General features: G+C 44.7%; 1 protein-coding gene across 1 annotated transcript in view; it reads left to right on the top strand.

Annotated features, from left to right (window-relative positions):
* The window catches only part of TMEM123 (transmembrane protein 123), a 58,119-nt gene extending 51,166 nt beyond the window's left edge, over positions 1-6,953 (top strand). The window contains exons 3-5 of the mRNA XM_077893251.1: positions 1,278-1,523; positions 2,704-2,857; positions 4,951-6,953. Coding sequence (XP_077749377.1) covers positions 1,278-1,523; positions 2,704-2,857; positions 4,951-4,975 — 425 coding nt within the window. The 3' untranslated portion in view covers positions 4,976-6,953. The remainder of the gene's footprint in view (positions 1-1,277; positions 1,524-2,703; positions 2,858-4,950) is intronic.
* Positions 6,954-16,981: the final 10,028 nt, after the last annotated feature.

The following is a 16,981-nucleotide window of genomic DNA, read 5'->3' as shown; positions in this document are numbered from 1 at the left end:
ACAAATGCAGGAATCCATTCATTCCCAGGAAAAAGACCGAATGAGGGCAGCCTGGGTGGCTCAGCAGTTGAGCGCCACCTTCAGCCCAGGGCGTGATCCTGGAGACCGGTGCTCGGTCCCCCATCAGGCTCCCTGCATGGAGCCTGCTTCTCCCTCTGCCTGTGTCTCTCGTGATTAAATAAACAAAATCTTAAAAAAAAAAAAAAAAAAAAAGACCGAATGATAGCAGGACTTCAGTCCCTGGACAGCACATACTACAACAACTGGGGCTCCTGTGGGCTTCCAGGGAGGTCCCGTGGGAGGCAAGCAGGCGTAGTTAGAACCACAGCACAGTTCACGTATACACATGTCTAGCACAAGGCTTTTTCCGAATGGGAAACAAGCTTTTTTTTTTTTTAATAAATTTTTATTTATTTATGATAGTCACAGAGAGAGAGAGAGAGGCAGAGACACAGGCAGAGGGAGAAGCAGGCCCCATGCACCGGGAGCCCGACGTGGGATTCGATCCCGGGTCCCCAGGATCGCGCCCTGGGCCAAAGGCAGGCGCCAAACCGCTGCGCCACCCAGGGATCCCGGAAACAAGCTTTCTTGCTTGGCATTTTGGGGAGTAGTGACATGATGAGTACCTGCTCCTTTCCATGAGACCCCCATGTCAGGTGTGAACCGAGTTGCTGGTTCAGGTGTTGGATTTCTGAAGCCTTCAGAACCAGGTTTAGTAGAAGTGTCCCCCCTAATGATGGGAAATTCTTCCCAAGCAGCCACACTGGGCACCAGCAGGTGGCATCCTATCAAGGTGATAGCCTTCACCTCCCAAAGCAGTGTGGGCTCCTCCCCACATCCCACATGGGGGCTAAGGCACGGCTGCTGGGAACGAGGTAGCTAGAAACCGCATCTTTAAAATCCTTCCCTCCTCCACTCACCAGTCCCATCCTCCACTCACCAGTCCCATCCTCCACTCACCTGATCCTTGGGACAGGGCATAGGTATGAGGTTCAGACAGCATCAGTTTAAGACACAGTTCTTGTCCTGAAGGAACTCTGCCCTCGGGGGCCTTATTTCCTATCTTCACCAAGCTCTTAGCTTCACAGGCAGGCAGGCGGGATCCCACACAGTCGTTCATGGTCTGAGATACTGGCTGGCTGCCACGATGGGCTGGCTGGTGGTGGGCTCGGGATCTTCCATGCTGTTCCACCTGTCTGACCAGGAAGGCCACAAAGAGTGGGTACTAATTCCCTGAGTCACTGTTCAGGGGTAACATTTCTTGGATATTCCTGCAGAGAATGTCACCTTTGTGACCTCCAACTATACGAGCCAGTCCACCACCAGCTCCACGAAACCGCTGACCACGCCACTGTCTCCTATCTCCAAGACGGCCACAGCTACAGCCAGAATCACAACAGCTGGGGTCTCGGCCAACAGGATCTCTACCAGCTCAGGTTCCCAGAACACAACCCAGGCGACGCTGGCCACGGAGACCATCGCCCACAACAGTTCAGCCACAGCCCTTTCTTTATCAGTAACAAGTATGTATCAAAGCTGCCCTGTTTCTGTACTGAAAATAGGTGTCAAATGCCACATTTCTATTTTCCTGTTGTGCAAAAAATAGAAATGTGGACAGTGGTGTCATATTACACAATCCGTGGCATCAATCCTGGTGGTCTTGTTCTTGTAGAAAAATGAGTTTCTGATTTAATCAGGTCCATGAGGACTGTAAGGGATGTGCTTTGAAAATGTGTCCTGCTTGGAACTCCTGGTCCCTCGCCACAGACCAGAATTAGGCAGCCTCATCCACCAGGCTCTAAACCCCAATCACCAATTCATGGAGGTTTTACTTCCTTTCTGCTTCCAGTGGTATCAGAACCTGAACGTTAACTTTTAACATATTAAGAGTTCAGCTAGTGACTGCACATATCAACACAAAGAGCAGACTTCACAGTTTCCTCTGTTTTTGTAGGTTTCTCTCCATTGTTTTATTAATATGGTTTATGTTCTGAAATCAACTGTAATGTCTCCAGGGCTGTTGATGTGATAAAGGCAAAATAGTTTGAATCCCCTATTTATTCAAAAGGAGAAATTTCAGTTAGAACCATTCATTCAGACTGGATCCATCGTGCCAACACCTACCGTTAGGCCTGAACTCTCCCAGGACCAGCAAGGAAACAAATTCCCCAAATCCTGCGGCCTCGGAGGCTGTGGTCAAAGGTTGGGGTCCAGCAGTAGAAAGACCCTGAGATACTAAGGGGCAACCCTGGGGGTGGTGGGGGGCTGAGATGTGGGCCTGCAGGTCCTGGGCAGGGGGATCAGCCCCGGGGTTGGGGGTGGGGAGAGGACCTGCAGGTCCTGGGTTGGGGGGTCAGCCCTAGGGGCAGGGAGAAGACCTGCAGGTCCTGGAGGGGTCAGCCCTGGGGTGGGGAGACCTGCAGGTAGGTCCTGGGGGGGTGGTCAGCCCCAGGGTTGGGAGGGGAAGAAGACCTGCAGGTCCTGAGGGGGCAGTCAGCCCTGGGGTTGGGGGGGAAGAAGACCTGCCGGTGCTGGGGGTGGTCAGCCCTGGGCACAGGAGAGAAGTGCTGGATGGGCTAAGGGACCCAGAGCTCAGCAGTCACCCAGTGCAAAGCAGGCTTTTGGCTTTCTTAGATAGAAATTCAGATTGGCAGCTTATTATGATAATGTTGAAAAGCAACTAAAGCATATTTTTTGTTCTAGTCACACCAACTATTAATTCTAAAGGAAATCCAGGATCAAAATTTGATACTGGCAGCTTTCTTGGCGGTATTGTGTTGACACTGGGTGTCCTGTCGATTCTTTACATCGGATGCAGAATGTATTATTCAAGAAGAGGCATTCGATACAGAACCATGTGAGTTTTGCTGGCCAGCACTGGTTATTTCTGTTTTTCCTTAAATACCACAACAAAATGCCAGAACAGGGCCACAGGTTTATGAATTACATTCCCATTAATCCTCAGTGCCCAACATTACCTGCAAACACAAACAATGCCCATGCCTGTGAAAGTGCTGCACTGACTCATGTCCCTTTCACGTACCTCCAGCCATAAGCAGCACCTGTTCAGGAGGCTGTGGAGCTGGTACATCCGGCACTTGTCGGGAGCACGGAGGTACATCCTGGGTAGGAACATGGATTTACAGAAATTCTTCTGCAGTCTCATTTTCTCTGATAACTCATTGTATCAAATATCCTATCTTTCCAACAAGGCCCCTTTGTAGGCCTGTAGGTCCTATGCTGTTTGCAGGGGTCACCCCTAGCTTTTAGTCCTCAGAGGCCTTTGGGGGTTTTGACTCTTACTGGAGCACAAGAGCCAGTTTATTCTTTTGATTGTTGAGGTGTTGTAGGGTGACTCCTGTCCAGAGGACACACATGTGTGTCCCACATGGACCTGACATGTCAAGTGCATTTGAGCTGATTTAACAAACTGAAACAGAACAGGTTCCTTGACCACAGAAGTCACTAAGGCTTGGATATGTTGCTGCACATTGAGTTTCCAGAAGGGAACACAGCATGAAAGTATTTCTCAAATTTTTCATTGAACTGTGAAACTTTAATAAACTCACTTTCAAAGAATATCAAGGTTTTGCCAAACTAAAAGCATATTCAGAAACATTCTTTAGATCATGAAGGAAACAGACTAGAGTCAACTTTTTTTTGTTTTTGTTTTTGCTTTTTTAAAAAAAGATTTTATTTATTTATTCATGAGAGGGAGACAGAGAGAGGGAGAGAGAGACAGAGACACAGGCAGAGGGAGAAGCAGGCTCCATGCAGGGAGCCCAATGTGGGACTCAGTCCCTGGTCTCCAGGATCACACCCTGGGCTGAAGACGGCACTAAACCGCTGAGTCACCCAGGCTGCCCCTCAACTTGTTTTTGATACACTTCTGTGCTTCTAGAAATATTTATAGTGTGCTTTTGGTAAATTTCACCAGTTGAGCAGAAGGGATGTTTGATCAGTGTATTTTCATAGTTAATCAGTTTTCACTGATGTAAATGAGGCTATGAAATAGTGAAGCAGTTCCATTGTTTTCATTTTAGCTTGCCTTCACTACAGAGCATGCTGTCCTGTGTGTGCCTGTGGCATCCTGCTGCCTTCCCCTGGCTTCAGGGGCCCAGCAGCAACCCCTTGGCAAAGGGCGGCGGACCTAGGGGACCTAGGCCCCCACAGGCCCAGTACATGTGGCTCTTCCTGTTCCCCACATTTTAGCATGTCTGAAGTTAGGATGTATCTTAGTCTGTGAGCTGAAAAAAGTGTTGCAGTTTATTTGGCCGTTTTTCTTACTGCATCTGAAAGCCAGTAGTTGCTTTGAAGTTGTGAGGTTCCTATGCAGGACAGTATTTGATGTCTGGTGGTGAGCACTACCAGGTTATGCGGGGGCAGGCGGGTAGGGTCTGTGGGTGCAGGGATGCTGCTGACTCCGCATGGGACCTGCCTTGGCCCCTTGGCTTCTGGTCCCTGTGAAATGAGCTGATTAGATGAGACAGGCAGAGTCAACAGCACAGCACCTCATACATAGTCTGTGTTTGAGGAGTTGTGGGTGCGTGATTTAGCACAGCCACTAAGAGGCCAAGCAGAGGCTGTCTGAATCCTTAACCATATAGTAAACCAGGCACTTAAGATTTTACAGAAAGAAATGACAATGTGGATTCTAGGGCCTGACGTTATTTATTTAAAAATAAAAACCCAGGGATCCCTGGGTGGCGCAGCGGTTTGGCGCCTGCCTTTGGCCCAGGGCGCGATCCTGGAGACCGGGATCGAATCCCACGTCGGGCTCCCGGTGCATGGAGCCTGCTTCTCCCTCAGCCTGTGTCTCTGCCTCTCTCTCTCTCTCTCTCTGTGACTATCATAAGTAAATAAAAATTAAGAAAAAAAAAAAAAATAAGAACCCAAACTGTTTTGACATAAATACAAAACAAAGTAATTTTAACTTTTGATATATTACAGTGATGAACATGACGCCATCATCTAAGGAAGTCAAGGACCAATGGAAGAAGATTGATACAGCCCTGTCAATTAATTTCAGTTATTAGGCCATGCATATAATATACAATGTGCTGTATAAACATATAGAAATTCCTCCTGGTTACTAAAGGTAAAACAGGTTTGGTTTGGGTTTTTTAAAGGAGTATTTGGAACATATAGTTAATACAATGGTTATAGTCACTTTTAAAAAATGCACAGTAAGACAAGGCCTGCCCTTTCCTTGTATGGCACTGGTCACAGCGGGGGAGTAATTGGCAGACATGGTCCCTGATGGGCGCTGTGCCGTCCCAGCATACAAATAAGGGCCTCAGGATGGTAACAGAAATGCCACACAGCAAAAATTATAGGAGTTAACCAGCTCGCAAGCATAACTTTAAAGCTTTGTACCTGGTGCACTGCCCCCAGGCCCCAATCAAACTAGAAATGATATCTGGGCTTTGCCCTACTAGGGAGAGCCTGAACTGTCAATGATAGTTAATCTAAGTATTTTTTCCTCTGTGTATTTCAGTAAACTGCAACACTGAACAGTGTTTTAAAGATTTAGTTAGGTTATTGCTGCTGTGAGACTAGCGTCAACTACTGGAAATTGCTTTATTTCATATGGAACAGTTATTTTCTGTTTAGTGAATATTTTTAAGAGGTGTAAAGCTTTCTGTTCCTAGAATCGCTTAATGTCCTGTAAACTTCCCTAACATAGGCTCCTCCTGTGATTTCCAAACCCACCCCACAAGCTAAGGCCGTGCCAGTCCGTCCAGGGGCCGTAGGGCGGCACTACCTACACAACCCCTCAGGCTCCCACCTACATGACCAAATGCTGCATTTTTGTGCACTGTTGATTTTACTCAGATTTGGGGAAATAGCATTTTTATACTAAAAAAAACTTTGGATTAAATTTTTAAGACTTTTTAAGATAAGCTTTTATTATTCTTCAGGCCACTCGTCTCCTGGGGGCGGGCATGTGGCTATATTATGGTAGCAGAGAAAGCACCGTGTTGTAGGGACCCCAGGGCCGGTCAATGTAGTTCCTGTTACAAACAGCCAAAACTCAGTCATGTTTGGCAAAAAAAATGGTATTTAGTCTGACTGTATGACCATCTGAGAGAGTGTTTCTATCTTAGTAAATTTCTGCTAATCCAGAAATACACTAAAATGTCCTAATGTCCCTCATCTGCACTGAAAAGTATTTAAATGTGACTTGTGACCAGCTTTGGTGTTTCAGAGGATGCTAGGAATTTTTATGTAAAAGCATCACTTCTGCTCACTGTGCATTACAGCCTAGTCTGCTGAGGACCAGGTGATGCCGCAGGCCTGAGATGTGTATTGTAGAGGGAATCCAAGAAAGCCTGGGTGGGTGGAGTTAGTAACAGACCACATACTTGCCTGGTCAGGACCCCACCATTTCTATTTCTTTGCAAAATGATGTGTGTGGGGGGGGAGGTGTTTCAATTTTACCTTTTTCATCTCCTGTGTTCTTTGTGCTTCTCGGCTTGAGGTCCATTAGAACAACATAGGCAGGCCTGATTTTGAGCACTCGGAAGATAGGAAACCACTTCATGTCCCTGAATGCCTTTTCTGTGGCGCGAAGACTGTCTTCTCTGTGTAGAAGCTGCATTGCGCACTTCCCAGGCCAACCACTGCTCCCCCTAGTGCACATTTCACAGGCATAAACTCATACCCTTGTCCTGTTCACTTCGGCAAATACTTGCTTTTGTTTGCATTGAGAAATGTATTGACTTGAAGATACATTAGAACCCAATCCAGGACTTTAGATAATCCAAAACATGAATATTCCCATTCAGATAAATGAGAGTTGACAATATATTAGTGAGAATTTTGTATTTTTAAGGAGAAAAATTTAAAGCAAATTCCTTTAACTCTTTTTTCCTTTTATTATAATGACCAGCTTTTGGTATTTCATTGTCACTGAGATCTATTTTTAGAATAAAATTTTGTTCTTCATCTAAGAGTTTTGTGTGTGTGGTTTTGCTTCATTTCTTCAAACTCAAGAGAAATGAAAAACCCCAAATAAAGAGGCATATTTTAAGGGTAACACGACACTAGTTAAGTGTGGTTGGCTGGACCAGCAGTACCACTGGGAAACCTGGTGGAAGAGGAAATTCATCAACGCCACTCTAGACCTTCTGAATCAGTGTTTCAATGATCCTACCTGGGGATCCTTTAGAACATCACACCCCTTCTTTATTCTATTGGGTAGAATTATACAAATATCAGCCACAAATGCCTCAAAGTACAGACCAGCACAGTAACATGCTGAGGGCTCTCTCCCAAGCCCGCAGCCCCCCAGCATGGTCTGGACCCCTGGGAACCTATGACAGAGCAGCAGGAGACTTGAAAGAAACAGCTCTTGGTCTGAAGACATCAGACGGATGCTCTACCTGCAGTGCCCAAGCTGTTGTCCAACCAGCACCTCTGCTCGCCTACAGAAGCACAGGCAGCAGTGCTCTCTGTGCAGGGAACCAGCTGTACGTCCGCCTCGTTCTGATCTAGAAAAGAACCTCACCACCACAATCTGGCCAGAGCTAAGAAAAGCCCTAAAAGAAAGAGACACATGAGGAACCTAAAACCTACCAAGAATGAATCCAGAAGGAATAGAAAATCTCGGGCAGTCTGTGGGTGCTCAGCGGTTTAGTGCCGCCTTCGGCCCAGGGCGTGATCCTGGAGACAGAGGATCGAGTCTCACGTGGGGCTCCCTGCATGGAGCCTGCTTCTCCCTCTATCTGGGTCTCTGCCTCTCTCTCTGTCTCTCTCATGAATAAATAAATAAAATCTTTAAAAAAAAAAATCTCAACAGACCAATTAGGAGTAAGGAGATTAAATCACTTGTCAAAAATCTCCCCATAAAGAAAAGCCCAGGACCAGATGACTTCATTGGTAAATTTAACCAAAGAAAACTTAATGCTAATCCTTCCCAAACTTCCAACAAATAAAGGAAGGAACACTCTCCCAGTTTTGTTTTGTTTTTTTAAAGTGACCTCTACACCCAACATGGGGCTTGAACTCATGACATCAAGAGTCGGACGCTCTACTGACTGAGCCAGCCAGGGCATTCCCCCACCCCTGAAACCATTTTTAAAAGCCAGCATTACACTAATGTACACTACACCAAAGCCAGAAAAGGACACCACCAGAAAACTAGAAGATAAAGTCCCTGATGAATATAAACTCAAACATTTTTTCTACTACCAGAATTCCGCCCAAAGGATCACTCACCATGCTCACCAGGGATTTATCCCTGGGATGCAGGGATGGTTTGACATAGGCAGATAAGTGTGATGCACAACACTTGCAGACTGCAACCATGAAGTTTAGGTTCTTTCAGAAGAAAGAAAAGCATTTGACAAAATTCAACACCCGTATTTGATTTAAGGTTTTACCATGAGAACAGAAGGGATGTCCTTCTGTACAGTAAAGTCCACATAGGACAGGCCTATAGCCGTCATCAGGAGTCAGTGATGGCAGGGGCAGGAGGGAGGCAGAGGGTACCACTCCACACAGCATGAGAAAGCCTAGCCAGACAGTTAACGAGGTAAACAGCATCAGAACTGGAACAGAGGAAGTAAATTTTTTATTCGCACACAACATGTTTTCATAAACAGAAAAATCCTAACAACTCCACCAAATGGAGCTAATGGATACACTCAGGAAAGTTGCAAGATACAAAATCAACATTCCAAGAGCAGCAGTATTTCTATATACTGACAACAAAGTTCCTGAAAAATAGACAATCCTATTTACGGCAGCATCAAAAACAAAATACTGGGGATTAAATTTAATCAAAGAACTGAAAGATCTCTGCTGAAAATCACAAGATACTGATGAAAGACACTGAAGACATAAATGGAAAGATAGCCTGTGTTCATGGAATGGTACAGTTCATACTAGCAGAGCCCGTAATCTGTGGTCCTCTTAAACCTGGTGCCCAATGATATGGAACAGTTCATGGAGGAGATGAGAGAGCTAAGGAGGAAAATTAGGGAGCTTCAGTTGAGGTACAATTTGCACATTCTTATAGGGGATCCCCCTCACCATGACCATCATGACGAATTTTGCCTTATGCCTTGAATGCTGAGGTCAGTAATAATAAACTCCCTGCCTCCCAAAGTTGCATTTTCTTTATGTACCCTTTACTGTGAATCTGTGATGTTCTGTCATTTTTCTGATTGGAGAATTCATTTGACTTAGTCTGAAAGTTTTTCTGTCAGCGGGGGAGTTTCACCAACTTGCATGGAAAGATGTTTAGTACATAGTGTGAAGGTAATAAAGCAGTTTAAAAACCAAAAAAAAAAAAAAAAAAAAAAAAAAAAAAAAAAAAAACCCTAGTGCCCATCCTACCTTTCCAAACTTGTTTCCCATTATCCACCTTCTTTTTCCAAAAATGCTTCATGCATTTTTGTCTTCATTTTTCTCACTCTGGAAAATACTTCCCAATATCTCTGTTCTCCAACTCTGCATACTCTAATCCTATTTAATTTTCAATACCCAATTGTAGACACATAGAACAGTGGAAGAGAATAGAGAACCCAGAAATGGATACTTAACTCTATGGTCAACTCTTCAACAAAGCAGGAAAGAATATCCGGTGTAGCAGGACAGTCTATCCAATACGTGCTGTAAGGAAAATTGGACAGCCACATGCAGAAGAATGAAACTGAACCATTCTCTTACACCAGACACAAAGGAAAACTCAAAATGAATGAAAGATCTAAATGTAAGACAGGAATCCATCAAAATCCTAGAGAAGAACACAGGCAACAACCTCTTTGACCTTGGCTGCAGCAACTTCTTACTAGCCACATCTCCAGAGACAAGAGAAACAAAGGCAAAAAATGAACTGTTGGGACTTCATCAAGATAAAGTTTCTGCACAGCAGTCAACAAAACTAAAAGGCAACCTACAGAATGGGAGAAGATATTTGCAAACATCACTCATCATCAAGGAAATACAAATCAAAACCACCATGAGATCCTACCTCACACCAGTAAGAATGGCTGAAATTAACACCATAAGAAACCACAAATGTTGGAGAGGATGTGGAGAAGGGGGAACCCTCTTACACTGTTGGTGGGAATGTGAACCTCTGGTGCAGCCACTCTGGGATTCCTCAGAAAGTTAAAAACAGAGCTACTCCAGGCACCTGGGTAGCTGCCGGTTAAGTGTCCAACTCAGATCATGATCTCAGAGTCATGAGATCAAGTCTCACGTTGGGCTGTGGGCTCCATGCTCAAGCAGTCAGTGTACTTGAAGATTTCTCTCCCTCTCCCACTACCCCTTGCCCTGCTCACACACACTCATAAATAAATAAATCTTTTTAAAAAAATAAATAGAACTAGCCCATAATCCAGCAATTGCACGAATAGGTATTGACCTGAAGGATACAAAACTACTGATTCAAAGAATACCTGCACCCCAATGTTTATAGCAGCAATATCCACAATAGCCAAGGTATGGAAGCAGCCCAAGTATCCACTGATATATGAATGGGTAAAGAAGAGGTGGTGTATATACAATGGGATATTACTCAGCATTAAAAATGAAATCTTGCCATTTGCAACATGGGTGGAGCTGGAGCTATAGAATACTACTATCCTAAGTGAAATAAGTCAGAGAAAGACAAACACCATGATTTCACTCATTTAGGAAACAAAATAAATGAGCAAAGAGAAGAAAAAAAAAGACAAACCAAGAACAGACTCTGAACTACAGAGAACACACTGAAGTCACCAGAGGGGAGGTGTAGGTGGGGATGGGGGAAACGAGATGGGGATGAAGGAGCACACCTGTCAAGATGAGCACCAGGTGATGTAGGGAAGCGCTGAATCACTATACTGCATACATCCTGAAAGTATTATCACACTGTATGTTAACTGGAATTTTAAATAACTGACTACTTACTTTTATTACATTATTTGAACAATCCACACAGCACTTAACCTGAGCTTCTATTATGGCTTGGATTAAAATCTGCCTCTCAGAGCTTCAGTATTCCATATCATGCTTTACTTTATAAGACTTCGGCTTGCTCTGACAATGATTATTTTTTTGCACCTCCTATGCCATCCCAAACCCTTCACTAATTAATCCCCATACCTGCCTTCATGCTTTTTCACCTTTAGTGTCTGTAAAATATACCCTAATTGCTCCAAATTCTGCTATAGTATGAGTTATATTCACAACAGCCTCAAAATGGAAAAGTTTCCTCAAGAGACAGTAGATCAGTAGATTCTGGTGGAAATACAGACTGTCTGGACCCATCTCGAATGTGGCAGAGATTATATACCAGATTAGGACAGAGAAGAATCTTTAGTTTCCTTGTAACTTTGGAATAGCTATTATGATTTCTGGTTTTATAGAAAAATAATTGGGTATTTACCTATGGACTTGGAAATAAGATCTTCAAGACCTACGGTCAAGTGACAAAGCACCTGGCCTGTGCACACGCATGTGGGATACACTGGCACGCACAGAATACATGGTGGATTAGCAGGGATTACCACAGGGCAGATTCAAAATCCTGGTGGGGAGAAACAGGATTTCAACATCTCACTTTACATACTTACCCTGGATCTTCTACGTGTCCTAATTCTACCTGGCCTTTAAAAAACAGCAAAAACAGCAACACATGCTCGGACTCCGTTGCAGCTACTTGGGGATCGGACCCCTGGCCCTGCCATTAGCACAGTCCCGGAGAGAAGACATGCTTGTGTGCAGTCCCTGGTCAGTTCCCACTTCACCTTGTGACCAAAAGATGAGAGACACTGACCCTCAGAGAAAAGCTGGGGGGGGGGCGGGGGCAAGGTTGTAAGGGCTTGCCAGAAGCCTTAGGACTTGGAAGGGAGTCCCTGGGTCTGGGATCCCGGGCTCTCACTGAACATGTGGAGCAGCACCACCATGTGGCTTACGAGATGCTGCCCACTGCCCTTTATTGCCACCGCTGCAGAGGACTCAAAGCTCCAAGGATTCGCAGCTGGAGACCTGTCTGGACACCGTTATCACAGAGAGACCACAGGATCTAGCATACAGATCAGCTGTTGTCATGGTTTTCCCATCTCTAAGCTAATCACACACATCCCAGCACACCAACTAGACAGCGTGATCCACGGTGGGTTTGTGGGGCCCAATAAATAACACCCATGTTACCCAAGTTCAGGACCAGTAAGGGATGAAAGCAGTCACCACACACAGATGAAAACATCACCTTTATTACTGATGAAGATGTCTGACAATGACAGACGTGGAAGTCCGAACACCAAACCCCAGAAGGAAACCTCCTCCTTGGTGACTGAGCCCCAAGGAGGCCGCAATCACAGAGCAGAGCAGACTGCAGGCACACCGATCCCACGGGAACACCAGGGGCAAGACATGGCTGAACGAATCTCACACCAACCCATCTACCTCCCAAAAGCACCGGGACCGTAAGTGCTGGAGAGATGAGAAGTCTGCGATGGAAGAAACTCCGAGGAGAATACGTGTCCTCCTCCCCTGTCCAGTTCTTCCTGAACCGTTACTAGTCGCCAGTGGTTCTTACATGGGACGGTGGAGCTCCGAGGGTCCTGGACACTCTGGGGGTCCTAACCACTCACACGGGTTGTCTGCCACTCTCACAGGTGTGCAAACACAGGAGCGCAGTCACTGTGGACAGCACGGCCTGCATCCGCGTGCTGGGCTCACGGGGCCAGCAGCCACAGCCGCCCTGCCCTGCTTGCCTCCAGCACGTTGGAGTGGAGATGCGGTCACTTAAACCTGGCCCCCGAGCGGCCGTCGCTTTCATCCTATGGGACGAGATGGGAAGCACATCCAGGTACTTCTGCTACAGACCCAACTGCATTGCTGAAGCTGCCTTTTTCCCAACAAAGCATATTTACTTTGGGAAAAAAAGAAAAAAACCACTGGCAGCTATAAGTGGCATTTTCTCCGAGTGAGATGAAAACCAACAGTGTTCGTAGTTGATGGTAAAAATCAAATTTCTAAGCAAAAATTAAAATTCTATAGAAGCTGTATTCTGTGAGCTTGAGAACTTCCTAATCCTTAAACTTGCCCTGATGATACTAATGGGGACATTCATAGATGTGACTTTTTTAAGATTTTATTTATTCATGAGAGGCAGAGAGAGAGGTGCAAAGACACAGGCAGAGGGAGAAGCAGGCTTCGTGCAGGGAGTCTGACGTGGGACTCGATCCCAGGTCTCCAGGATCACACCCTGGGCTGAAGGCGGCGCTAAACCGCTGGGCCACCAGGGCTGCCCTAGCTGTGACTTTTTGACAATGAGTCATGAAATGTGCTAACATGAGACATCTGCACAACTCAGTAAACGAGTGTTTTCCAAATGACTAATGCTTAAGGGGTCGTGCCCACACATGGGTTAAAGATCCATTAAAAGTGCAAGGTTCAGGGATCTCTGGGTGGCTCAGCGGTTTGGCACCTGCCTTTGGCCCAGGGCGCGATCCTGGAGTCCTGGGATCGGGTCCCACGTCGGGCTCCCAGCATGGAGCCTGCTTTTCCCTCCTCCTGTGTCTCTGCCTCTCTCTATCATAAATCAATCAATCAATCAATCTTTAAAAGAAAACCACGAAGTGCAAGGTTCACCACTTAGAATGTGGATGTTTTCAATGATTATATAAATGCACAGTATCAGTAGTGGAAATGTATTTTCCTTATGGTTTTTAAATAACACTTCCTTTGCCCTCATAGGCCTTAAGAATTTAACACATAATACACATAACATACAAAATATGTACTGTTTATGAGTAAGGCTCCAGTCGATAGTGGACCATTAGTAAAGTTTTGGGGGAGTCAATAATTATACAGATTTTTGCCTGTGTTGGCGGACTGGTGCCCCTAACCCTCATGTCATCGAAAGGGTCAACTATGAAAGAGAAAATAAAAAGATCACTGAACAGTTAAAGGATCCCAGGGGCTAGTGGGGAGGAAGGGATGAAGGGGAGGGACAGAATTTTAGGGCAGTGAAACTCTTCTGTGTATTACACTCTCACAATCCTGAGACCATAAGCTGAGCTGAAAATCAAGAGTTGGACGCTTAACTGAGCCACCCAGGCACCCCAGGAACTCTGTACTTTCCATTTCGCTGAGAACCTAAAATAGCTCTTTAAAAATGTATAAATTTTTAAAGTTTAAACTTAAAATTTTAAGACCACTGGCATGATTTTAGATTCCACATTCCAACTACCTTTCAGAAACTACCATTTGTCAAGTTTCCATGTAATACCAAAAAGAATATCCACAATTACCTGAAAAATTCTCCTTCCTTTTCTAAATACATACTCCAGAGGCTGAATTTTCTTCATGTACTACAACCAAAGCCAACATATTAAAAAAGATTAGCTGCAGTAGCTGATCTAAGAATCCAGCTGTTTTCTATTAAGCCAGACATCAAAGGGCTTTGCTAAAATGTAAATCGATGCCATTCTTCTAAAGCGTTGACTTGTTCCATGAGAAGTGCTATATTAACATGCACTGCGCAGGGACGCCTGGGTGGCTCAGCGGTTGAGTGTCTGCCTTTGGTTCAGGGTGTGATCCAGGGGGCCCTGGGATTGAGTCCCACATCGGGCTTCCTACATGGAGCCTGCTTCTCCCTCTGCCTGTCTCTGGTGAATAAATAAAATCTTTTTTTAAAATTGAAAAATAAAAAAACATGCACTGTGCATTGCTTTAACGGAATATTTCATTTTTAACTGAATTAATATTTTAAAAATTTGCTGTTATCTCTAACATGGTTAAGTATCAGCAGATGCAACCCACATGAACAGAAGCTCTGAGGTCCTCAATATTTAGGACTGTAAATGTTGAAGAGCTGCTACTATGCATTAGCTTTATTTCATGGAGAATAGGGGTACTGTCTGAAATATTACACTTCTAGAAAAAACTTTAGATCTGTCTTCAAGGCTACCAGCAGCTAGCTGTCCTTGACTTCTGGGATGGTGGTTGACAAGGGAAGGGCCTGAGCTGCTGACACAGGAAGGCTCTGTTCCGCCCCGGACGTGGTCTCCACGGAGAACGTGGGAAACTGCCAGGGCAGACGCAAGAGCCTTACAATCCCATTTATATTAAGATCAAGAAATAGAGCCATATATTATTTTCAAACATACATTAAAACCCCAAAAGTGTAGTTTAGCAAGAGATTAAAATTTTCAAAAGGTAAGTATTCTGGACTCCCCTCCATCTGAACCAAACGGCTAACCAGGGAATCACCCCCTCCCTAGGGTCTGAAGTCTGCCCCTAACTCCCAACTCCCCCATAACTTTACTAATAGCCAACTGCCAACCAGAAGTCTCACGGATATCACTTAACACATCATTTTACATATCTACTACTATACCCTGTATCACTAAAATACCACCTTTTTCTTAATTTCTTTTTTGGTATTTCTAGACTACACAGTTTGTTTTTTCAAATTGTCACAAATCTCAAATTTCCTCATATATTTAGTTTAAAAATCCAAGTATAGTGACCCCACACTGTTCAACCCCATGTTGTCTGAGGTCCAACCATATTACTCCTAGACCGCCACACCTAGATCTCCAGCAACCTACATCCTGTCACTCAGCCTAAATCTGCACATTTACAAAACACGAGTAACACCAATCCTAGGGTCTTAAGGATTAAACAACACAATAAATACACCTAACAGTGCATCTGACATTCGCCCATTGGTTCAACACCACAAATACCTCTTGCAACAGATTCTCATTATTAGAGCAAAAAGAACAAGAGACTGAAACCCTAATCTCTGATCTAGGCAGACAGGACTCGGCAAGGGGATAAAATGTTAATTACATTGCCGTACTTAAGATTCCATGCAATATTTTCACAGAATGTAAAAAACACAGAAATTCTTACACATTATGAAAACTGACTAGGCTGAACAAAGCCTAGTAAGGTTAACTTTCAAATAAGCAAAATTAAGATAATTATTGTTCTTAAGCTGGATGACAGCCCATGCGATTTTTAGAAATATTAATACAGCTTACTGGAACAGCGTGTCCAACCAGCTAAGGAGTTGGGTAGACCCAAGTTCTGATGTTACTTCGTCATCGTTGAAAGGATCGGGGTAATGTGCTTCAAGCAGCTAGCACCTGGGGGCTGTTAGGGCTGCCATAACAAAGCACAGGCTGACTTAAGCAGCAATTTATTTTCTATTTCTGGTGGCTGGAAGTTAAGTGCTGAGATGAAGATGCTGGGGCAAACGGTTTCTTCTGAGGCTTCTCACTGCAGCCTGATGCCCATCTCCCTCTGGCATCTTCACAGGTCCTCCCTCTGGGTGTGTCTATGAGCTCATCTCTCCTTAGACACCAGTCCTCTTACATTTGGACTTAGAGAACCTCCTTTTGCTTTAATTGCCTCTTCAAAGGCCCTATCTAGAAATACAGTCACACGCTGAGGTACTCAGGAGATCAAGACCTCAACACACAGATCTGGGGGCACAGTGTAGCCCATAACCACAGTGGATCCTCAATATATAGTAGCTATCAATCAAAAAGAAAACAGTTCCTAAGATGATTTAACACCCTCTCTGAATTCCATCTCTAACGGCAGGGAGATAGCTCCCACCAACACAAGGTCGTGCTGGAAACAGCCTGGACAATGCAGAAATCTCCACTCTTCCCGATGTCTTCTCTATATAATGGGACCTAAAGGAGTTTCAGGATATGAAGACACATGGAGATTGTACTATTTGCTCTTTCTACTGGGCCTCAGAAGTCTGCCATGGACCCAGATCTGGTAAAGGCAGGGATGCTCGGGCCCAAGGAGACACTGACCAGTTAGCTGTATCCCACCTTCTCTTCCCACCAACATCAATGCATAAAAACCACTGCACTCTTTTTTTTAAATCCCAATGCAGATTTACCTAATTTTTAAAATGGATTTTAATTACAACGCACAAAGCAACTAGACAGGTATCGCGTCATCTAAAACAATTTCATAAATCACATTATTCAAGAACACTTCTCAGTAA

This window comes from Canis aureus, chromosome 3 (genome assembly GCF_053574225.1).
Source record: "Canis aureus isolate CA01 chromosome 3, VMU_Caureus_v.1.0, whole genome shotgun sequence".
NCBI lineage: Eukaryota > Metazoa > Chordata > Mammalia > Carnivora > Canidae > Canis > Canis aureus.
The sequence above is the reverse complement of the archived record's forward strand: the minus strand, read 5'-3'. Positions and strand labels throughout refer to the sequence as shown.